The sequence below is a fragment of the Lagopus muta genome, chromosome 5, assembly GCF_023343835.1.
Source record: "Lagopus muta isolate bLagMut1 chromosome 5, bLagMut1 primary, whole genome shotgun sequence".
In the NCBI taxonomy this organism is placed as follows: Eukaryota; Metazoa; Chordata; class Aves; order Galliformes; family Phasianidae; genus Lagopus; species Lagopus muta.
In genome coordinates this window covers 25,375,402-25,397,304 of record NC_064437.1, presented here as the reverse complement: position 1 = coordinate 25,397,304, position 21,903 = coordinate 25,375,402, and the positions used below count along the sequence as shown (strand labels likewise).

The 21,903-nt window shown below is 40.1% G+C and overlaps 1 protein-coding gene across 8 annotated transcripts in view; it reads left to right on the top strand.

Moving 5' to 3' along the window:
- Positions 1-21,903, top strand: part of RALGPS2 (Ral GEF with PH domain and SH3 binding motif 2) — a 110,517-nt gene that overhangs the window by 13,881 nt on the left and 74,733 nt on the right. For 5 of the 8 annotated variants that reach the window (XM_048943812.1, XM_048943815.1, XM_048943808.1 and 2 more), the window contains 2 exons: positions 10,181-10,312; positions 13,640-13,768. In XM_048943812.1, the coding sequence (XP_048799769.1) occupies positions 10,256-10,312; positions 13,640-13,768 (186 nt within the window). In that variant the 5' untranslated portion in view covers positions 10,181-10,255. Of the gene's footprint in view, positions 1-5,028; positions 5,220-10,180; positions 10,313-13,639; positions 13,769-21,903 lie in introns of those variants that run through there. The other 3 variants (XM_048943816.1, XM_048943814.1, XM_048943813.1) reach the window with 2 other exon arrangements.

The following is a 21,903-nucleotide window of genomic DNA, read 5'->3' as shown; positions in this document are numbered from 1 at the left end:
AAGCATTCAATATTAGTGGTTGGTGTTTGAGGTTTTTATATGCTTGCTTATCAGTTGCTTGGCTTACTGAGGTTCTTCCAAGGGGAGTGATGAGTGCAGAAGAGATTTCTGCTTGGATGGGTAAGCAACTGTCTGTGTATTGTTTGCTTATAGAAGTTGGAAAAAGCTGACAAACTTTCATAAACAAATACATTCTGACACAGGCAGAGCTCGCTGGCACAGAAAATTCAGCTCCCTTCCCCAAATGTCTGTTTTATTTCCACATAATGTTCATCATACCAATGGGGCAATTGAGAAGCTGTCGGATTGTTTCCTGTTAGCACCAGTTCTATAGCAGCTGTACAAATTTCCACATAGGTGCGTGATGTTAAAAGGGAGTTATGAAGAAAACTGTTGAAACGTCATCCCAAGTGTTGCTGGTAAGATGAACTTTGCTCATCTCTCTGAAAGCTGAATTCTGAAGCAGGCTGCGATGCTGGATTTCCTGTCTAAGTACGATCCTCTTTGTCTATTAACAGCTTGACATAAATTACAGTGAAATATTCCCTCAGCAGTATTTTCTTCCTCATCAGTTATAGTGTAAGATAGTGTCTCGCTCCAATTTATAGGAGGGAGAGGAGGTTCTTTTATTATCTATATACCCAGCGTGAGATTAAGAAGCAACGGCTCAAATGGTGGTCCAACCAGTTTATTACAAATCTTAATCAGGGAAATGGGGAAGGGGAGGACAGACACTATTATGAATTAGGGTAATGGGGAAGGGAAGGAGAGCGATAGAAAAGATAGAAAAGAAGAAGCAAGGAGTATTTATAGGCAGCAGGAGGGACACAGTCACCACCATGGATCCAGCGAGGTTCGTAGTTCAGTCTTTGATCCTCAGTAGTGGTGGGTCGTCGGGCATTGTTGTTCTGTTGACCACGAAGGACGACCATGACCATGGTGATGATGGCCCTTTTTCAATGCTTCAAAGTGGTTGAGTCAGCTATCTTTGGAGTGACAGCTCAAATCCAAAGTGATCGAGTCAGCTCTCCTTTGAGTGACAGCTCAAACCCAAGGTGGTTGAGTCAGTTCTCCTTGCGGTGGCAGCTTCTGGCTCTGGGATCTCAGCAGGAACCTCCTTTGTTCTTATCTTCCTGGCCTTGCCAGCAGATAAGAGGAAGCAGGGAGGCACCAACTTGCATCTTGCCTTCGCAAGATACAATGGTATCATCCCCCAGCCTTCCATACTTAGCTGGAGCGGTTTGGCCACAGGCCAGATCTTCTGCCAGTGAACACTGCTGAGCACTCTCTTCCGCTCTTCTACAGAGCAAGCAGCTCTGGGGGAAGGGGCTTTCAAATGTTCCCAAAACGATATCGATGGTCACACGGTTAGCACCCATCACTTCCCTCCTTGACAAGTCACTCAGAGTCTTATCACAAGAAAAACCTCAGGAAGCAAGCTTTGAGCCAAAAAAAAAAAACCAAAGAAGGATTCTCACAGATAGTCAGAGTAGTTTTGTCTTCTTTCCTATAAATGTGAAGCCTCTCTTTTTGTCCTATCGTACAAATAATGTGTCGATGAGGCAGATGTGTATCCCAGGACTTGAATTTTGCAGGCTTGTAAACTTGTACTCAACAGTAGTTGAGTACAGCTTGAGTACAAGCTGAGTACAACTCAAGCAGTTGAGTTTGAGCTTTGTTGTCTCCACCTTGCTAAAAGCCTGGCCCTGGGATGGTTGGGTTGTGTTTGTGTGGCTGTTGCTAGTTTTGCCTGGAGCACGCACTGTTTTAGAGAAGCTTATTCAAAGAGCTGCATGGAAAAGCGAGTTTTCGTGGCATGCCCATGTGATATATAGTTTTATATAATACTCTATGCCTAGCTCCTTAGTCTCAGCTTTCATCACTTCATGTGCTTTTGGTGCGTGAGTTGTAGTGATGCTGCTGACAGTTCCTGAAATTCATGCTAAGGGCATTCAGTGCACTGTTGGTACAAGTTTTTTAGTGTGATGTTTCTGTTCAGAGTGCGTTGTCTATGGATGTATCCTTCTGGTGTTGGTTGCACTAATGTATGACTGCATATCTAATGCATAACAAAAATATTTTGCAAACTGAACGCCAGTTAATCAGCACATCGTCAGTCTTTTACTGTTCTGCTTGTTTGCAAACAGAACAGGTTGTTATAAGGCCCTGTGGTGGGAGGCCTGGAAAAGCAGATTGTGGAAAGGTTTTCTTGTAGTCTTGCAGAACTGTGTAATTCATGAGAGTGTCTGACTCTAGTTGAAATTGTTCCCATTTCTTTTCTCTGTACCTTTTATTCAGGCAAAGAAATGCCAATAGCTCCTATCTTTCAAAAAATGTCTTCAGGATACGATTTCTCCTGTTTTGTTTGTTTGGGGATTGTCCTTCTGTTCCTGAATGAGCGAGCCTGAATCTCTTCTTCAGATGTTTGAAGAAGTGTTTCTGAAACAGGCTATCAATAGGCTTGCATTCTGGAGGGGGAAGAAGGTGAGACCTTAATGTATTTGTTGTGCTTTCTGTGCTTATGTTTGTTGGCTCTCTAATTCTTGCCCTCTTGGAGTATGTGAGGGAAACAAACTGCCTTGTAACTTTAGATGTTAGGCTGTTCTGACAGCAGCTATAAAATAACAGCCAAGTCCAAAGGAATGAAACACTCCTTTACGCAGTGTCCTTCCTGAAGACCTACAGAATGGAATAGAAGTCTCTGAAGAAACAGAGTTGAGGAACCTGATAATTTTGGAGCAGAAACTTCTTAAGTTCTTGCGCAGTGAACTTGTTTTGCCTTAAAATTCTGTATCTCTACATTTTTGTTGAAAGAAAGCAAATCTCTTACAACTTCAGGCTGAGCTTAAATAGCACATGAAACACACGGTCAGGATTTTGGCCTACTTGTCACTTGTGATGATTCTTTCCTTCTGCTCAGTTCACTCCTGCATTGTGGGAGCACCAGGATCTGCTACTGCTGGCAGCTGTGCCAATGCTAGTGCAAGAACACGTTGCCTTTTGCTCTGGTATCTTCCATGTGCTGGAAGCCCTAAGCTGTAGCTTCATGGCTATGAGTCAGTTCACCTCTGCTGGGTGTGGACAGATTTGAATGACAGAGGTTAGAACAGTAAGAATCTCCTATTTGTGTATAAAAGAGAAGAGCATTGACTACTGGAGCACCATGAAGGAGTAATCTGGGTAGTTGTAAGTTGAGTAAGATATGAGACGGCACTTTAATGTGAATTGCCTTAATTTTACTTCTACCTTTTTTTTCCTAGATCTAAGTGATGATTGTGTTGTCCAGAATGTGAATGCATGCATGGTAGACTCTGTAGATAGCGTTTGCTTAAAAAAGGAGAAATTCACTTGTTTGTTTGTCCAAAGGCTAAAACCCTTTGTAGGGAGAGAGAGAGGGGGATCTAAGTTAAGGACCATATTTGAATAAAGCATTGTTTTATACTTTAAAGACTTAATTCTAAATGTAAAACCTAATAAAAACATGTTTTTTTTTTTTCCCTATTCATTCTTTATTTCGTCTCTGATGGAGCTTGAACAGCTGATACTGACTGTTGTGCAACAGCTGCTTAGGGAAAGGGTGCATGTGTGACATACTGTGGAGCAGCTGAGTTATTTGAGGAGGGCAGGGGTGCTTTGAGAGTGCAGTAGGCCCAGCTGAGCCACTGAAGAAAGGAGTCTGTTACTGGTTTAGCTGTACTGCTCTTGCAGTTGCTGTATTGCATGCTTTCTTTCAGGAAAGAGTCTGGTATCAACTGAAACAGCTATGGGTCTTTTTTCCTCTTCTGATACTGTTCTCCAAACACTTTTCAAGAACTTGTTTTATTCTGACTTTAAGCATAAATTTACATTTTATTCATGCTCTTCTGCTTTATCCTCCTGCAATTTACACGTAGCAAGTGTATCCTCTTGCTGGGCTCAGTTTTGTTAGCATAAGCAAGCTGAGGCTTCCGTTTCCTCATCTCTAATGGAATCTTCCATCAATGTGGAACCCCTTCCCTGCATCACACGTTTGGGTTCAAATCTTTTAGAAGGTGAGTGACCAGAGCTACACAGAGTACAGCAGTCAGTCTCATGAAATATAGTGGCAGTAGTGTTAGACTGAACTAATGCAGGCATTAGTCATTTCCAAATGATATGTTGAGACTGAGCAAAAATTTCACAGGGATTATCCTGTAATGATTGAATTTCATTTTTCATTTTCTTGTCCACCAGATGGCTTTATTCCTGCTTATGTTACTCTGCTTTCCTCTATTTCCCAATGTTGTATCGTTCTACTGATGCTTGTGCTGGTGTTGGGTATTTAATAACTGTTAGTAATCTCTTCCTTGTGTAATATTATCTTCAGAATTATGCTCTGTCTCTCAGATTTTGTCATGCTGTTATCCACTTGCCTGTCTTCTACTGGGGTCTCTTATCTTAGTCCTTGCCAGCTGTGTCAGCTTATCAAATGCTTTGCCAAGATTCATGTCTGACTGGAGACTTTTTAGCATGTGAAGTTTTAGGTTTGGGATTTGAGCATTTCAGTGCAAGTTTCTTGCAGGAGCGTGGGTTTATACTAAGTTGCTTGAGCTTTTATTTCACCTCTACTGTGAATGTTTCTACTTACCAGCTTTCATGCGTTTTACTACCTCTTATTAGTATCATGCTTGCTGTAAACGGAGTTAAAACATGTTTAAGGGACTTTCAGTCTAGGCCAGTCCGTGATTCTATGACTCATTATCACAGTGCAGTGTTTTTGCTGCTTCCAGACTCTTTCCTGTTACAAGGCAGACAACATACAGCCTAGCAAATACGGGATATTTCTTTGCTGTTAGATAAAGTGTTCCTTCACTAACTGTGATCCTTACGTACGCAGGTCTTCTAGGCGTGCTGAGGAGCGCGTGCACCAAATTGAAAGGAAAAGCAGTGTGATCAGCCTTCACCCTGCTGGCAGCTGCTGCCAGTTCAGGTATCCTGTGGTGACCGTCACGCCTGCGTGCCAGTGTACTTTGTACTTCCTTGGCTCCTGCGTGCCCCCAGGCTGATTTGAACCACTTGCAGGCAGAGTGAAGTTGGCTGTGCAGCAGCTTGCAGGCAGCACTGCCATGTAGCAGGATATCCAGAACCTCCACCTGCCACCTTGGTGCGGGTAGCAGGAGGTGCCCCGGCATTCGTACTGAGTTGGGTTGAGTCAGCAGGATTCTCTGTGCTTTCTGTTCAAGATGCAGCTCGTTACCTGGGTGAGTCACAAAGTCTCTATGGTGATCTTATGGGAACTGTAGCCCATATTTGCCTTAATAAGACTGAAAGGTATTTCACAAATGTGTAATGTTATAAAGATCAAGGGAAAAGTATCTGGAGAGTGGATTAAAAAAGCAGTATTTTAATTCTTGCATGTTTTTAGTGTTGTTGGATTTACATAGGTCGTACTGTTTGTGACCTTTTAGCCGACAGATTTTAGTTTTGAATTGCTTAATGGGAATTGGAGAACAAACAGGAACCTGACACCCAAAAAAACGAGCACTTTTAGGTGTTCTTCATGTGAAGTAGAAACTGGTGTGCAGAGTGAGTGGTTGCGATAGATGCTCTTGTAGCTATGCATGGTGAGAAGGAAGTCGAGATTGACTTGTTGTGTGTTTACACGTTCAAGAGAAGAGGGCAGTGAAACATCCTAAATGCAGAAGCAGTTCCACAAAGTACTTCTAGGCAGAAAGATCTGACTTTGCACGTGTGGGTGTGAAAGAAGAACTTGAGGAACTGGGGTTTGTTTCATTGAAGCGTGTTTTGTGTTCAGTGGTAAAAATGAATGTTACTATAAGAAGTGTCAAGTGATACTGGAAAAAACACAATTATAACTAAGAATCTAAGGGCTCAGATCCAGAGTGGCCACAAGATTTCATCAAAGCATGTTGAGGGCATGGTATGGAATAGCTAAGCCTAGCTGGGCTGTACTGTGCACATGGGGAAGTGAAGACAGCGAAGCCCAATATTTTTCTGTTCCTTGTTTAGGAAGAACTAGCTTTTTTCTGTACTGTATGAGAAATACCACTGAGAGTTTCCATGCAATCAACTTAAGCTCCTGATCTCATGTTAAACAGGTCATTGGGTTCTACAGTGCTTTGGTCCTCAAGTCCTTGGTGGTGGCTCCACATTCGTAGTTGATCATAAGCCATGCAGGGCATTTCTTTTTTCCTTCATGGGAATCTGTGAACAAAACATTGACGTTTTGTACCTCTATTATGAATAATATGGCCAAAAATGTTGGTCATCCTGACTCTTGAGTTATTCATTAAATTGCTATGTGGATGTGCTTCCTCAAAGCTGTTTGTACCATTCTGGATGCTTAACAGACAATTTTTTAATGTAACGTTAGATTTTGCTTTTAAAGTGTTGTTTGGACAGTATGTTTTACAGCTAATGTTTTACCAAAGCTTTGACAAGAATATCTCTGGATTCTACTCTGGAAGGGACTTGAGATTAGGCATCTTGTTAGGCACCTTCCTGTGATGGAGTGATCCTCAAATGCTGCCTTGAGTGAGTCTACAGAATAACTGTGGCTCGCTGAAGATGGCATCCCTGCTTAGTGAAGACATTTCCCTTCTTTGGATATGACAAATCTTCAGTATTTTTGGGTTGCTTTTTAAAATATGGTATGCATGGCATGAATAGGTGGGAAGATACCGTGTGGGGTATCTAATAGCCCAGGCTTTAGACTGGCTTAAAAGCATCTCTGAGTATTTCATACTGCATATAAATCTTTCAGTTCCATTCTTAATACATTTCTGAGGACAGAGGCATTTATTAAACCGAAAAGAACAAATGCTGAAAGTTCAAATTACTCAGTGTAATTCATTTCTTTGTAACTGGATATACTGAGTACACACTGAAAACTGATGTGTGATTCACTGCTGCAGTGTGGTACGTCGTTTCACACTGTGAATCACTTTGTGATATTGCTGTTCACTGCTTACTGCAGTGTTAAGCAGAAGGGTAGGATAGCAAGCAAAATGCTTAATTACTTCAAGTTTGGGATTTCTTTTTGTTTGCCTTGAATGAGACACCAGCCAAAATTGTTGCTATGAGCTGTTATTGTTATGGGAGGAGTATGATTTCGTATTAAATTTGTCTTTCATAGGCACAGTTTTAATGCTGTGAGTTCTGGAACTTTGAAGTCAATAAATGCTAGTTAATAGCAGTTCAGTGCTATTTCTGCCCTTTTGCTATTTATTAATGAAGTGGGAAGAAGTATGTGTAAATATATTCAAAGGTAATATCAGAATGTGGCAATGGGTATGAAATTAAGATCGCATGGACAGTGTTGTTACATACAGTGCAGCCTAGTTGCCAAATGTTTTATTTTGCTAGCTCAGTTTCTTTTTAATACAGACTTTTTCTAAGTGATTTTCATGTAAAATCTACTGATATATATATATTTTTTTTTCTTTTAAATGAGGGACTATCTTTAAGTTCTCATTGCACAATTTACAAGAGCTGTTGTTTTAGTGGCAGAAGCCAAGATGAAGCACTGAATCCAGCACTGGCTGTAACTCGGTGAGGCTGCTGTGATTTAAGACAGCAGGTGGGCAGCTGGCTTCTGCAGCTCTGTGCTCAGTCTGTGCACTAGGTATGCTTTAGTTCCTGCCTCCTCTTCTGGTTGCAGGACAGATTGTAGCCCATGCTGTCTGACCTGGGATAGCTGGGCAACTGAAAAAGGAAAAGAAAAAGACACGTACTTTTCTGGAGCATATGTGGTTGCTCTCTGCCTTCCTGTCTGGTGCCACTTCTCACTTTAGCAGCGGATTTCAGTCATTCTTGATCAGCACAGTTCCTACAAGTTCCAACACACTGACTGTTACAAAAGATCTCAGGTCAATGTGCACCATCTCTATGCTCTAGCTGTACAGTGGAAAGTCCCTCACCTAGTTTCCATGTTTACCTATTCTGTTTATCCTGCTGTAAGTGAATGAGCTTGTGCTGTGTTCCTTCAGCACGGCAGTGAGTGCTTTTCCATCTGGCTCTTGGAATGGAAGGGTGCAAACAAATCTGGTAATAAGTTGGGATGCAGGTAGGAAGCTGGAGGTGTTGTGATAAGGAAGCAAGGATAAGGCTTGAGATACTGCACTAGGAAACGTGGAGCTGGTGGAGGCAAGGCTGCTAGAGCTTATCTTAGTGTGTATGGGTTGTGTGGCATTAATCATCAAACTGGGCTTCAACCTTATTACTAATAGTGGGATTGGATTAGATTAGGTTGTACTGCCAACTCCACCGGCTTCTCTAATGAGTGTAATTTCTTTGAAAGTACCAATTATGCTGTGCCGTAACGAAAACAAACAGCACCCTCCAATTCCCTCCATGGAGCAAATAAACAAAACTTTGCTTTCACTTTGCTTACCAGAAGCTCTTCTCTTCCCCTAATTCATTTTTACTCCTTACCCTCACTGAAGAAAAAGAAGTGAGTATCTATGAGATAGCAGTCGAACGTGTGGTCCTTAGTTGAAAATGGGCTTTATGTGATACTTGGTAAGCTTTGTGGTATGATGAAATGGTGCGGTTTTAATTTTCCTTATAGTTAGTCATTACAAATGTGTGTTCTTAAGGGCTGGTTTTTGAGCAGAGAATAAAATGAAGTTGGGACAACAGCATGTGAAGAGTATGTAGGAAAGAAGAGGTCGGGAGCTGAGTGGTTGGAAATATGAGGCAATGTGAGAGACAGTTGGGACGGGAGGGTGACAGTGGCAAAACCAGTTACAAGCCAAACAGGAGGTGGTTTCTTCCCTTTTGCATTGACTGTTAGTACAATACATTTGGCTGCTATTTTTAGTGGAGGAAACATAATCTTAAATACAGTCTATGGGCTGGGAATGTGATGTTAAAGCAGAGGGCGGTGTTTTCTGTGTTGTGAAAAATAATCCCATCCATGTTTCTTAAACAAAACCTCAAAACCTCAGCTTGTGAATGGCTGTTCTGAAGCACAGCACACTGCAGGTCAGCTGAGGGCTGTTACTGCCCAGAAATACCTGGCGGCTGTAGTGTTTGGCTGCAATTCACACTGTGGTTCTCCGTTTCAATTGACCTCCTTTGTGTATTGCAGTCCTACAATGACATTTTAAAGTTTTTGCTTTTTCGAGGCTATTTTATTATTTAAATACTGCAGTTTCTTGCCTTCCAGCCTTGTCAGCACAGCATACCTGTTTAGCATACTTGGAGACCGAGCTTTTCAGATTATTTTCTTTGTTCCATTGCTGTAAAGGTCTTAAATATTTGATGCAGTGATTTTGTCATTCGATATTATTCACCTGCCTGTCGTCGCCTTTTGTTTGCAACCTGCCTAACAGTTCTGAATCAAACTACAAACCTCAAGTGGATTCCATAAATAATGCATAAAAATTTGGGTACAGTCGTGTTTGTTATGAACACACACCTATGGAAACCGATTTATAAGTCTTTTTCACACTAGGGGGCACTAGCATCTCATGAAATACAGGCCCAAGCCAGTTTTTACTGTTTCACATATTGGGTAGTCTTACTCAAGTCTTGCTCTTTCTGTAGCTTCCTTTTCTCTGTAGGAATGAAAGCTAAACACAAATGCAGCCTTGCAGGAATACATCAAAAATCAATGTGTGGAATTTTCTTTTCTGTCTTTTGGAGATTTTTTTGTTTGTTTGTTTGTTTTTTCCAAATGATAATATGAGTCACATGTGGTGAAGTAGGCAAATTCCACTCGTACTCTGAAATTGCTTCTGATGGCATAATTTTCAATTGATGGCGGTGAATAGGTATATAAGAAATTATCCATTAATTTCCTAGTAAATTGTATAGTAAACATATTTTCTGTAAGATATAGATATACAGTATAGACTAAGTGTACTTTACTTTGGTAGTCAAAGGAAAAGAACAGCCTGCAACATAGGTCGTGTACTGAGCTTTGTTAGGGTAAATTTACATAATGATACCTGCTGTGCATCGCACCGAAAGTCTGTGCTGGCAGTGAGTAACTGATTGCAATGGAACCTTCAGCTGTTTGCCTTAGACATTGAGTGGATCATCTTAGAATGTGTGTTTGAGTCTGAGTTTTGGACCTCCGTGTGCTGTAGCCATTTTGGAAGTACTTCTTGTTTTGCGGTGGATTTTTTTTCAATGCTGAGTCTTGTTTAACACGTTTGAGCAAAGTAGTTTCTAACTGACTTTTTGCTCTTTGTAGGAATGATCATTCAGTTGCCTTGGAGATGATCCTTCTGCTGTAAATGTAGGGCTGGAGATTAATGTTGTGGGCAGTATGGACCTAATGAACGGACAGTCAAGCAGTGTTAATATTGCAGCTACTGCTTCAGAGGTAAGGATTATAAAACTCTGTGGATAATTAATATCACAAATGCTAATTTTGTTTTTATATTTGCCAAAAAGTAATTTTTTATTTCAACAGGTCCGGCATGGGAAGTTTTTGATGTGTTGGTTTTATATACCCCAGTTTACATGTGAATAATTAAACCCCTGACTTCTGTTTGCCAACAGAAAGCATCAGCTAGCATTGACAGCCTTGCCATAGCCACTAACTGCCTTTTCTGTGCTCTCTTCCGTCACGTCAAGACGAGGAAGCTTTTCTTTGAGAATTTTAACAATAATAGATACTCTTAATGCATGAAGCTAGGTTGGCAAGGCCTGTGGGAAATGTTCTTGCCTTTAATAGGTAGCTGTGTGTGTAGGGGCAGTCTGACATTTATTTCTCCCACTTTGAAGTCACTGTAGCTTTCCATTTACCATCCACTCATTGAGACTGGAAAATGAAGTCAGCACCAGAACTTGGAGGATTTTTTGTCAGGACTGCTGAGAGTTGTGACTGCTTCATAAATTCTTGGTGCTGATGGAGGGCTTGCAAGACCTGTTTTCTTGCAGATCACTCCTTCTGAAAGCTTTTTTTTTTTTTTTTTTTTCCTTAAGTGCCTTGGGCTGAAAGGATGTTAAGATCTGCCCTCAGTCCATTTGAGTGATCTTTCCAGAAGTGCTGTTTCTATCTCGAGTGACTGAATACATACATGGGCACGTACAGATGTACAGTAAGAACCTGAGCTTTCTGCTTAGAGAGGACAGTTGCTTTATTGCCAATGCATATTTTATTTTATTGTTGCTTTTGTCAAATTACAAAACCCATTTTTACAACAGTAGATTTCATTTTTTTTCCACTTTATTTAGAAGAGACAGTGCTGAAGAACACTGAGCTCACTAGTGATAAGAGCTGCTAAGTCCTGACAACAGTTGCTTCCTTGAATAAATGTCTGAACCTTAAAACATTTTTATTTTATACATATACATACAAAACATGTTTATTTTGTAGATACATTTACTCATCCATTTTAATAGCAGGGCCATAGGTGTTCCATGCTCTTTGTACACACATATGCACCACAAACAAGGTGAAAGGACAAGTGTTGTGTGATGGAAAAGAATCAAATCACATCCGGAAACTTCACAAGCACTGTAATGCTGTTATGTATTGTTTGACCATTTCTTGATATGTAACTGATAGCCTTTCTTAGGGGAAAGCTCTTATGTTACCCAGTATGTTTATGTTATGTCTGATGAAATTGAGTACAATTGATTTGTGCTTAAGAAGGTAATAATTACCAGTGTCACATAAATTTGCCTTAAACCAGTTGTTTGTTGGGTTTTTGTGGTTGGTTTTTCTTTTCTTGAACCAAGTGGAGGAAGAAGATGTTGGAAGTGGCATGCTACTGAAAGTGCAGTACTTTTGTTACTGAAAATGCATGTCTGAGTTTTTGGTGTTTCCTAAGTCAGGTTTTTTCAGAGAGATGGCACTGTCAGAAGAAGCTAACCAGAATGTTAAATTTACGTGTATATTCGTTATTTATCTTTGCAACAGAAGTGCTAAAAGGGGGGGAAGAATTAATTTCAGTTTGCTGAGTTGTGAAAGAGTTCACATGTTCTTTGTTGGGAGTGAGAAGCTGAAGTCAAAATGTGTAGCACAGCCATAAAGACCTGCTTTATTAGGTTCTGAGGAAAAGAGATGGGAGCAGCATAACTCTTTACCTGCATCAGTGATGCTGTGCTATCTCCCCTCCTGCCCTAACATCAGTGTACATGGCACAGGTTGTTACTGAAAGTGCAGTGGAGTTTGGCTTCCACAACAGGCAAAAACACTCATTGATATTTGTTGTATATGACCAATATCCATGATCTGAAATATACAACATTAGTAAAATTACAAGGTCTGTTAGAAAGTGCCTTCAATACGTGGGTCAGTGTCTTGTCAACCTCCCAGGAGTAGTTAAGAGAGCTCAAGTTAAAACTAGGTGGGTTTTGGTTTGTGTTCAGTGTGCTTTGCCACTGCAGAGTTGGAAGTTCCAGCAAGACTGTGAGTGCTCCTTGTGTCAGCGTTAGGTTTCTCTCTCTTAGAAGCCTCCAATGCATAAGCAAAACTGACATGGGAGCTCTGATGGCACTTAGTTTGAGGCTCTGCTGTTCTTGAAACTTGCAGATACAGAATCACTTAGGTTGGAAAAGACCTTAAAGATCATTGAGTCCAACCAAGACCTAACCATGCTACCCTAACAACCCTCTGCTAAACCCCATCCAGAGGTTTTTAAACACATCCAGGTATGGTGACTCAACACCCTCCCTGGGGAGCCTATTGCAGTGCTTAACAACCCTTTGTGTAAAGAAGTGTTTCCTGATATCCAACCTAAACTCACCCTGGAGCAACTGGAGGCCATTTCCCTTCATCCTGTCTTCTGTCACCAGTGTGAAGAGACCAACCCTGCTCTCTCTGTAAGCACCTTTCAGATTTGGAAAAGAGCAATCAGGTCTCCCATCAGCCTCCTTTTCCCCAGACTGAACAGCCCCATATTACAGTGTGCTTACAGCAAGCATTGCTGAAGAAGCATTGTGGTAACTGTGCTCCCTCATGATGTTTCTGTCCATGTCACATCTCATTTCTTGCTTTTTTAATCAAGAGTTTGCTTTACACCAGCTTTCTGAAAGTGAGAAGAAACAAAGGAAAAAGCATGTTTAGCTCTTCAGGTCTTCACAGGAAAGTATGGGGCAGTAAAGTGATGACTTGCTGTGTGTGTACGTTTCTGAGATAAATGTCCAAGAAGTGTACATCTGGATGTGGCATCTGATCCTCTGTGGGGAAAAAAGTGTGATGATTGAACAGAATCTAGATTTGCATCTCTATCTCTATGTCTTTCAAATTTTAATTGTTAAAAAAATGCATAATTGCTTATAATAAGCATCTTAAATGCAGACATGCAGGTCACAGTGCAATTTTTGTAAATTTTAAAGCTTGTAAGAGACTGATAGTGTTCTTTGTTAACTATTCTTTTGGGGCTAACTGTCTTTTTTCCTCCTGCAGTGATTTGTTGTTTGCTTGAAATTCAGATTTTGATTCTTATTAACTATTCTCCCAGTGAAACACTGGAATTCTAAACCTGGAAATAGAAGGTTTGTGTGTTGAGGACCACCTTTGAAGTCCGCAGGAGCCAATTTGAGAGTCTCTGACTGTAGTGATTTTTGTCAGGAGGAAGCAAGTTCTGTGGCTTTTTTAATTGTTAATTTGCCCAACAGGAAAAAAGTGCAACAGCGGTGTTTGAAAAGAAATTTTGCTCATGGCAATGTAGAAAGAAGGAAACCAAAATATCATCAGTGTTTTTGTTTGTTCCTGCAGAAGAGCAGCAGTTCTGAATCTCTGAGTGACAAAGGTTCAGCTGAACTGAAGAAGAGCTTTGATGCAGTGGTGTTTGATGTTCTGAAGGTTACACCAGAAGAATATGCAGTAAGCAACTTAATTTTTGATCGTTTGTGGGGTGGTGTTTGTTATATATATGTATATGTATGTGTATATATATATATATATATATATATATATATATGTATATATATATATATATAACAGTGTGTGTGTGTGTGTGTGTGTGTGTATATATATGTATATGTATATATACATATATATATATATTTTTGGTAGCTTTCCCTTCCCTATAGGAGATCCTGTACATTTTGTGAGTAATTTCTTTCATCTTTTGCTTTCATAGGTAGACAACAAAGAGCAGTACAGGATCCAGATTCTGGTTAATGCTGTGTAGTCCTTTGGGGCTGTGCTCTCCAGGCATTTTTTCACACTGTTGTATGCAGTGTGGATCAGAGACTTTTAATTCTGTATGATGTAGCTTGATTCTGACACGTATTTTTGTTGCTAGGATATACTTGATCTGAACTTGTTTTGTTTTTTTTTCTGGAGGCATTTTATTTAAACCTTTTGATGGTTTGTTAATATATGCTAATAGGGTAATGAAGTTACAGATTCCTAGTTTTATTGCTCAGGCAGTTGCAGATGCTGGCAAATGGTGCACACACATCCTAACTGAAGTTCCTAACAGCTTGTGATGATGTTTAGCAAGACTAGAAATTTTCACTCGTTGTTACAGAACAGTCCTACATTAAAATAAGAAATGATATAGTCAAAACTGCTAATAATCTTTGCCCACCTTTGAAGGAATTGTAGTAATTTTTTACACTTCCCAAGAAAAACACTGATGACTGACTTGCATGTGAGCTGCTTCGATGGTATTTCAGTTATATTACAGAAAGCCTGTGTGATGTGCAGTCAAGCTTATTGCATTTCAACTCTTCTCCAACAAGATAGCTTTTGAGGTAGCCCTGCTGGACACCTGGTGGCTATGATTCAGGATTATAGGCTCTCTGGATTAAACTCTTCAGCAGCATAGAAATTTTTAAGCTCAGTAATAAGTAAGTAAAGCAGAGAGTGTTCGTTACTTGCAGGTATTCTTACTGGGGGTAAACACAGAACTTCATAGGTTCCACTTGGTGCCTTCTTGTAGCACTTATGTTGCAAGAACTTTTTATTACAGATAACACATGAATATCACCTCTCTTCCAGTGCTTCTCAGACTTGAGTCTGTAATGCATTTATTATGTAGTCAACGATGGGTAATTGGATTTTACCTTCTATATACAAAGAAGGTGAAGTAACTTCTGGACTATTCTGTACTCCTTGAACTTTGCTAATTCTTGCATCCATAGTGCCTTTTTCTTTTGAGTGCAGTGGTGCAGAAATATCAGTTGGATATCCTGCAGAGTCTGAGCCATTGGGTTCTTTAATTCAAGTGAGTGATGTATGCTGCTTCAGACTGGGTAGGGTCCCACTTGCAGGTATGATTGTTTTTTTTTTGTTTAAAGGTGTTGCATTGTGAACATGCAGCTGCAGTTTTTGTTTATAGAATGCGATATTTTGGTCTTTTCTCAGGTCTGCTGGTGCAGGTTCTGATGTGCACGGCATGTGGGCTCCTGATCATCACTGTTGGAGATGCATAGCTAATAGAGGAGACTGCATTGAAAAACATTGTTTTGTAGCTGATAATTTGCTCTATCTAGTAGTGCTGTTGTGCTCTATTGTAGTTTTCATGGAAATAAATAAATAGGAGGCGTTAATTTCAGAGCAACCTACATAGTACATTCCAGGTTTTGTTTGTTGTAAATGGATCTGAGGTGTCTCAAAGCATTTTTAACAGTTGAGTAAAATTTCTAGTGGTCAGTGTACGATCCTTTAGGTTGTAATTAATTTCATCTCTTTTTCATTAATATTTCTGTATGCAGGTGTGCTTCCTAGCTGATATTTGGTTCTTTGGGCAAGTTCATCTGGTCTTGAACTATTGCTTGTTTCAATGCTGATCAATCTTGATAAAGGTTGTGGAAATAGGTTGGCTTGCCAAAAACTTACGTATCTTGGCAGAAGAGTACCTTTGACTCCTTAAACTTGTCTCTATTTTAGTGGCTGTTTCCTTATTCTTACTGTTTTCAATCTTACCTTAAAGGAAAAGTGTAAAATCTTCATTGGGTTTTCCACGTTGAGGATGCCAGCATCAATGATAGTGCAAAACTGTGCTAGTGAGGCTTCCATCATAATAATGGGTATGTACCCCTCAGACTGGACACGGATATGTTACTCATGGGTTTTGGAAGGTATGAGAAAGCTTCTAGTTTGTACCTCTTGTAAAACAGATGTAGTGCAGACTATTGACATCTGTGATTTAGGGAAGGCTGCACAGTAAACAGCTGTAGAAAGAATACTGTTTTAAAATAATATTTTCTCAAGTGGTGAACTGAGGAAATCATTTGTGAAGTAAGTATTTCATGCACAGAGAAAAGGTAATGTGCTAAAAGCAATAAAACAGCAATAAAAGCAAGTTGTTGCAGAAGAGCTAGTTGGATAGCTAATTGTCGGGGAGTCTTGACTCTTAAGAAGTAGAATTGCCATAAAGATGAGAGTTAAGTGATAATGTCAGCATTGGAAAGTCCCATCCTGTATCTTTGATGTTGGGTTGTGTTTTGATGAAAGCAGGTAGCTGTGTGCAATGGGGTAGAGCAAAAGTTGGAATGACGTTAAGTTCAGGAACAGTGGAAATCATTTGTGCTTGTAGTTTCAATACCGATACAAGACACAAGATGTCTTCTCAGGTCCCACTGCGTTAGGACATCATTGGTATTTTAAAGCTTGATTAATTTGGTTAGTGGGTGAATAAGGGACAGGGTGGAGGAGAAGATGGGTTGATCCTAATCCTGTATTTTCAGAAAGTTGTTCACCAAGTTGAAGACGTTTCTGGTGATTTTATTTTCACATTCTTCCCTTTGGCAATCACCAAATTGATGTTACACTTCAGTACAGTTGGTGTGCAAGTTTATGTGATGGCCTTCTGTTTGGTCCTTAGTAACCTTCTAACAAAAGCACCATATCCCTTCAAGAATTCTAGTTTGAACAGTAGCATTACTGTAACAAAGGTGTGATATTACAGTTACACAGCTGGCAACAGCCAGATGTTCCAGGCTAAAGTAAGGTTAAAGGCCATTTTGGGGAGGGCCATGCTGCAGCTGGAATGGGTGAGATCTCAAGATCTGGCTGCTGCTGTTGGGAATGTGGAGCTTGCTGTATGAATACCTTAAAAGCAGAGCTTCTGGGAAGATGTGTTCAATGACTGCATGTTTCTTAAGCCTGGAGAAAAAGAATGCCATTCAGTGGGTATGAAGCAGGACATGTTTGTCCTCTGCTAAAGATCCTACAGACTGCCTGCTGGTGTAACTGATGGAAGTCTGTCCCTGTTCAAATACCTACGTTTAGGCTGATCACTGCTCACTTCTTCCTTAAACAGCTGAAAGCCACAAGGCAAGTTGGTGCCAGCATTACCCACTGGTGCCTGGCCCTGTAGTTGCAGCCATTCAATGTGTTTACAGGGTAGACATGGCTACAGTGAATGCTGTCCATTTTTTGAAGGAGAACTGTGGTTTCAAGTGTACAGGCACAATTTGGGGGATGGGGATGGTGGGACTAAAGGAAAAAGAAAAATGCTTTGGGAGCTCGAGCTCCAAATTAAGATGCTGGCAAACCTCAGGTTGAAGAAATATTTATTTTTTTGCTTTACGGTAAATTTTGATTCCTTAGGCAGCTACTGTTTAATTATTTGACTGTTTTTAACTTTTTGACTTGCTTTTCCATTTTATTCATCAACTTCGCCACCGTGGTGTAAATATTTGAGGTAGAATTAAGGGAAGCGCAGCTGTATAAATCCATTGCTTCTTTTCCTACCCAGTTATCTAAGAAGGATTCTTTATTCCATGACATAGTCTCTGCTACAAAGTAGGTTTGGATTAACATGTATGTGCATTTCTCATTTTGATTTGCATTGTGCTTTGTCAAATAAATGTTGGAAGCAATACTGCTTTGAAAATAAGTTACCAATAAGCTCATTGTAAACCATGTTGTGAAAGAGATCTCGGATCTGTTGAATCCCCACTTTTAGAACAGAACAGAAGTAACTTGGGCTGGCCCCAGGTTCCCTGTAGGCCATCTTTTCTCTGTTGTGCAGGGCTCCACCACGTTCACCATCTACTGCACTGGGTGTCAGTGCCTCAGGGAGCCTGAGGCAGAGTGTCTGCATCTGAGAGCAGGCTGAATAAAGCAGAGTGCTGGGCCCTGAGAGCATTTGATTTCAAAAAAACAGCCAAACAAAAGCACTTCTGCTTGCATGTGTTCCTGTTAGCCTCACTTTAGAGGAGAATATTAAACAAGTACGTTTGCAATGAGGGCAAGAAGAAGAAATTTTGGTGTGTAGAAGAATTATTACTGATAAAAGTTTTGGAGTGGACTTTGTGAGAACACAAGTAGAGTTTCAGCACGGGAACTTTAATTCCCCTGTGTTCGTTTTGGGCAGCAGAATTATTTTACTACTGATGCAGTGTTTAACAGAAGCTTAGCTATTTTTTCAGAGAGGAAAAGTGTTCTGGCAGCCCACAGAGGCAGTGCTAAGCCAAGTTGGAAGGCTTAGATATATTTCCTTCTAAAAATTCAGATTAAGAAACAATTTATGAAGTGCTGCTTGAACCAACATGGCTTCAAGGAAAATCAGATTATCGCAGTGTCCTTCAATAACCAGAATGCAGGCTATCTTTTTTCATTTCAGACAGAAACTTGTTTTTTCTTTTTCACAATGAGGGGTTGTGTCCAGGAGCTCTGGGATGTGCAGTGTCCTTGCAGGACTAGGTACACGACTGGAGAGCCTGCAGGAAGCAAGCAGCCTGGCAGGAGGAGCTGATGCTTGCAAAAGGCTGGGAAAAGGGAAATTGTAGTCTGCATCATCAAATGTGAATTGCCGTGTAGGGCACAGAGAGGAGCTTGATGCAGTGGTGTTAACTACAGCTAGACCTTCTTAAGTTGCAGGTGTTCTGGCAGGAGGGTAGTCCTGAGCTCACAGAAGAGAGAGAAGGAATTAGGGAGCATTATAACATTTCATTTCATTGACCTGCGTGTGCAAAGGAGCAGCACTATGAGGTGTGACTTATTCACCTGGATGAAAAACGTACGGCGTGACAGCCTTGCCTGAAAGAGGGGTAAATACCTTCACATGAAGTGCTGTGGTTGTCGTTTTACTATTTTGAAGTCCTTAGTTCTTCACAGTTCCAGCATCTCAACACCCAGGAGAGCTAAATATTTTTAAACTCTGTTGCTGAGGAGCATCCCCGGATGGTCTCTTTCCACTACATACAAAAACTCTCACAGCTTTTGCAGCAGAGGGCTACCTTCCAGCTAATGTTCCTGTGTCCTACCTGCAGGGTGACAACTTGCTGTTTTGTGAAGGTGGTTTTACCTTGCGGGATTCCTCAAGAGGTTCAGGGGCTGGAAGTACATTAACTGTATGTTAAAATAGTATCTCTTCTAGTAATATTCTGGAACTTCTAACTTAAATCTAGTGACAATATTAATGAAGAACAACATATAGATGAAGTTACTTCCTGTCACTTCTGGAATGATAGAAAATAGGAAGTTTCTCAGTCTTAGTCTAATCAAAGAGCTTAGGTAAAGATAGCTAAGAGTAAACTCAGGGTTTTCTATTGCATGTGTAATTTTATAGTACATGCAGCTGAGAACGCAATCAGAGGTTATTACTGGCTTGCCTCATGTAACAAACTGATGTGCACAACTGAAGTTTTCTCACAGTTGCTTTTTGTGCTCTGTTTATATTATATTGTGATGTTATTAGGAGTCACGTAGTGGTTATTTCAGGTGTTTTTAGTAATGAAAGTTAATGCTGAGTTGTGGTGGGTGTAGCTTTCTTCAATGCAAATACACCATCCCCTATTTAAAATTGTGCATTTTTTCTGAAAGTAATCATTTGTTTAGGCATCAGAACTGAAAGGAACAATGCTCCAAGCTAGCTGAATCAGTTCAATTCAATCAAGATCAGAAATTTGGGAGCCCTAGGAAGCAAAACATTTGCATGCTCTTTTCTGTTTTTGCACAAACAACAAATTGGTTTTTTGGTTCATTTCTATTGTAATTTTGCATACTTGTTTTTGTGAGGAGGATTTGCACTTGAATGTTAGGGTTTTTTTGTTGTGTTTCTTTTGTGAGGATGTTTTTATATCATTAATATATATTTATAACAAGTTTTATTTCAATTTTACTTAGAACAAAACAAATTAAAAAAAAAAAAACACATCTGAAAATATCCCAAATTTGATGAACAAATTGTTTCAGAAAGTTTTCCCAGCAGCATCCCTCTGCTGCTTTTAACCTTAAGTGCCCATCCTTTTGATTTCACCTCTTCCCTCCATTCTCACATTCATTTCTTATATTGAGGAGCACTGTGACATACTCTGACACATATTTACCTCAAACAATGTGTTTCCTGAAAGGCTTCCATGGTTTAGAAGTCGTGCCATAAAGATGGAGTTCTGCAAACTGATGTTACAGGACTGGAGTGTTCTGTATTTGCCTGTTTTATATTATGTATCTGTTTAGCCAGAGTCTAAACTTGGATCTCTAAACATGAAGGTTTCCCTTCCTTCTGAAAACTCGCTTACTTAATGTTGGATCTTTCCACTTTCTTAGAATAAGTTTGTTATGAACATGTCTTTCTTGTTAGTTTTAACTCTTATTAACTGTAGAAGTCTGTTCACAAGATTTTTCCCATTCCTTTTTTAAATACAGTCATACTTCTGGAGAAGTGTATTTGTTCTGCCTGTCAGACATCTTTCCCAGCCCAAGGCATGCCTTGCCCATTTGTTTGCTCTGAAGAGCTTTGAATGTAGATTTTCTCACTAAGAAGGCATGCTGTTAAACTGACAAGCTAACGCTGTATTTGTTGAGCCAGCTACAGTATAACATAACCCAGAATGTGCTCTATTACATGTTTAGAAGTTTCTGATACTTGGTGGATTGCAAAGCTCCAGCCATACCGTCCACCTATGGCAGCAAGTCATAAAGCTTGCTGTGGCTCTTGGCAGAGTGGTGCTTCAGTCGTTATCCAAGGGTTCTCATCCTTTGCCTATTCAACTTGAGCTTAATCTGCTCCAGTTAGGAGACGGTGGGAAATGCCATGAAAACTGAACAGTATTTCCTGTGCCTGCATTTTGAATTCTTCAAAAGCAAAGCTTTATTAACCACATTTGGAAGAGTTTGTGTTGTCTCAGCTCGCTTTCACAGATTTGCCCACTTACCTTGCCAGAAATGACTTAGGGCTGTCAGTACTTTTTGTGGTAAGATACAATTCCATGTCTGGGAAACAGGCTTCATGTTGGCATTTTGCATTAGTGAGCCCGACGACCTCAAAAACAAAACAGTGCTGAAACTTAATGCTGAATCAGTCTCCAGCTTCAGTGCAAAAAGTCACTGTTTGTTTCCTTCAAGAATAAGTCACTTTTTCAGCTCGCAATAAAAAAGCAGCTTGATTTAGATTGCTTCACATTCAAAAGACATTCTTTGGTTTTGGCAGAAATTTGTTTATTTCTACTGTACTTGCTCTGAGTGCAAGGGAATAGAGAATTAATTTTGAAGGCAAAGAATATTTTGGACTACTATAGTCCTGAATTTCTGCTCTTGCTAATCACTATCACTGAAACAAACTTACAAGGGGAGTCTGATATGCTTGTCTTCATTGAAACTTCCAAGGCATGATAGAATTGCTGCTGTTGAGACTGGTACTGCGGCTGATCAATCGAATGCCAAACCATATTTTAAGATGGTAGTTTGGGGACTCATTTTAAACTGTTTTTTAAATAGTTAGTGAATATTAACAAATGGGAGGTATATTTAGTGCTTCATTCCAGATGTGAGTGTGTTTGTGTTACGGGACCAAGAATGTCTTGTGTATGTAGAAGCTCATAGAGTGTTCACTTTTACAAAGATGTTCAGACATGTTTGAGAGAGCATATTGTTTATATTATGGACTCAGTTAAATTGATCATTTTTTATGGTTATGTTTGGTTGTCTGAGTTTAGATCTAAAAAGAGAAGGAGATCTGCAATCTGTAAATGTGATTGTTTCAGGAGAAAGCATTCTCATTTTGTCAGAGCAGGTGCATCTCTTTGCACTTGCTCTCTTTCAACCAGAGCACGCTA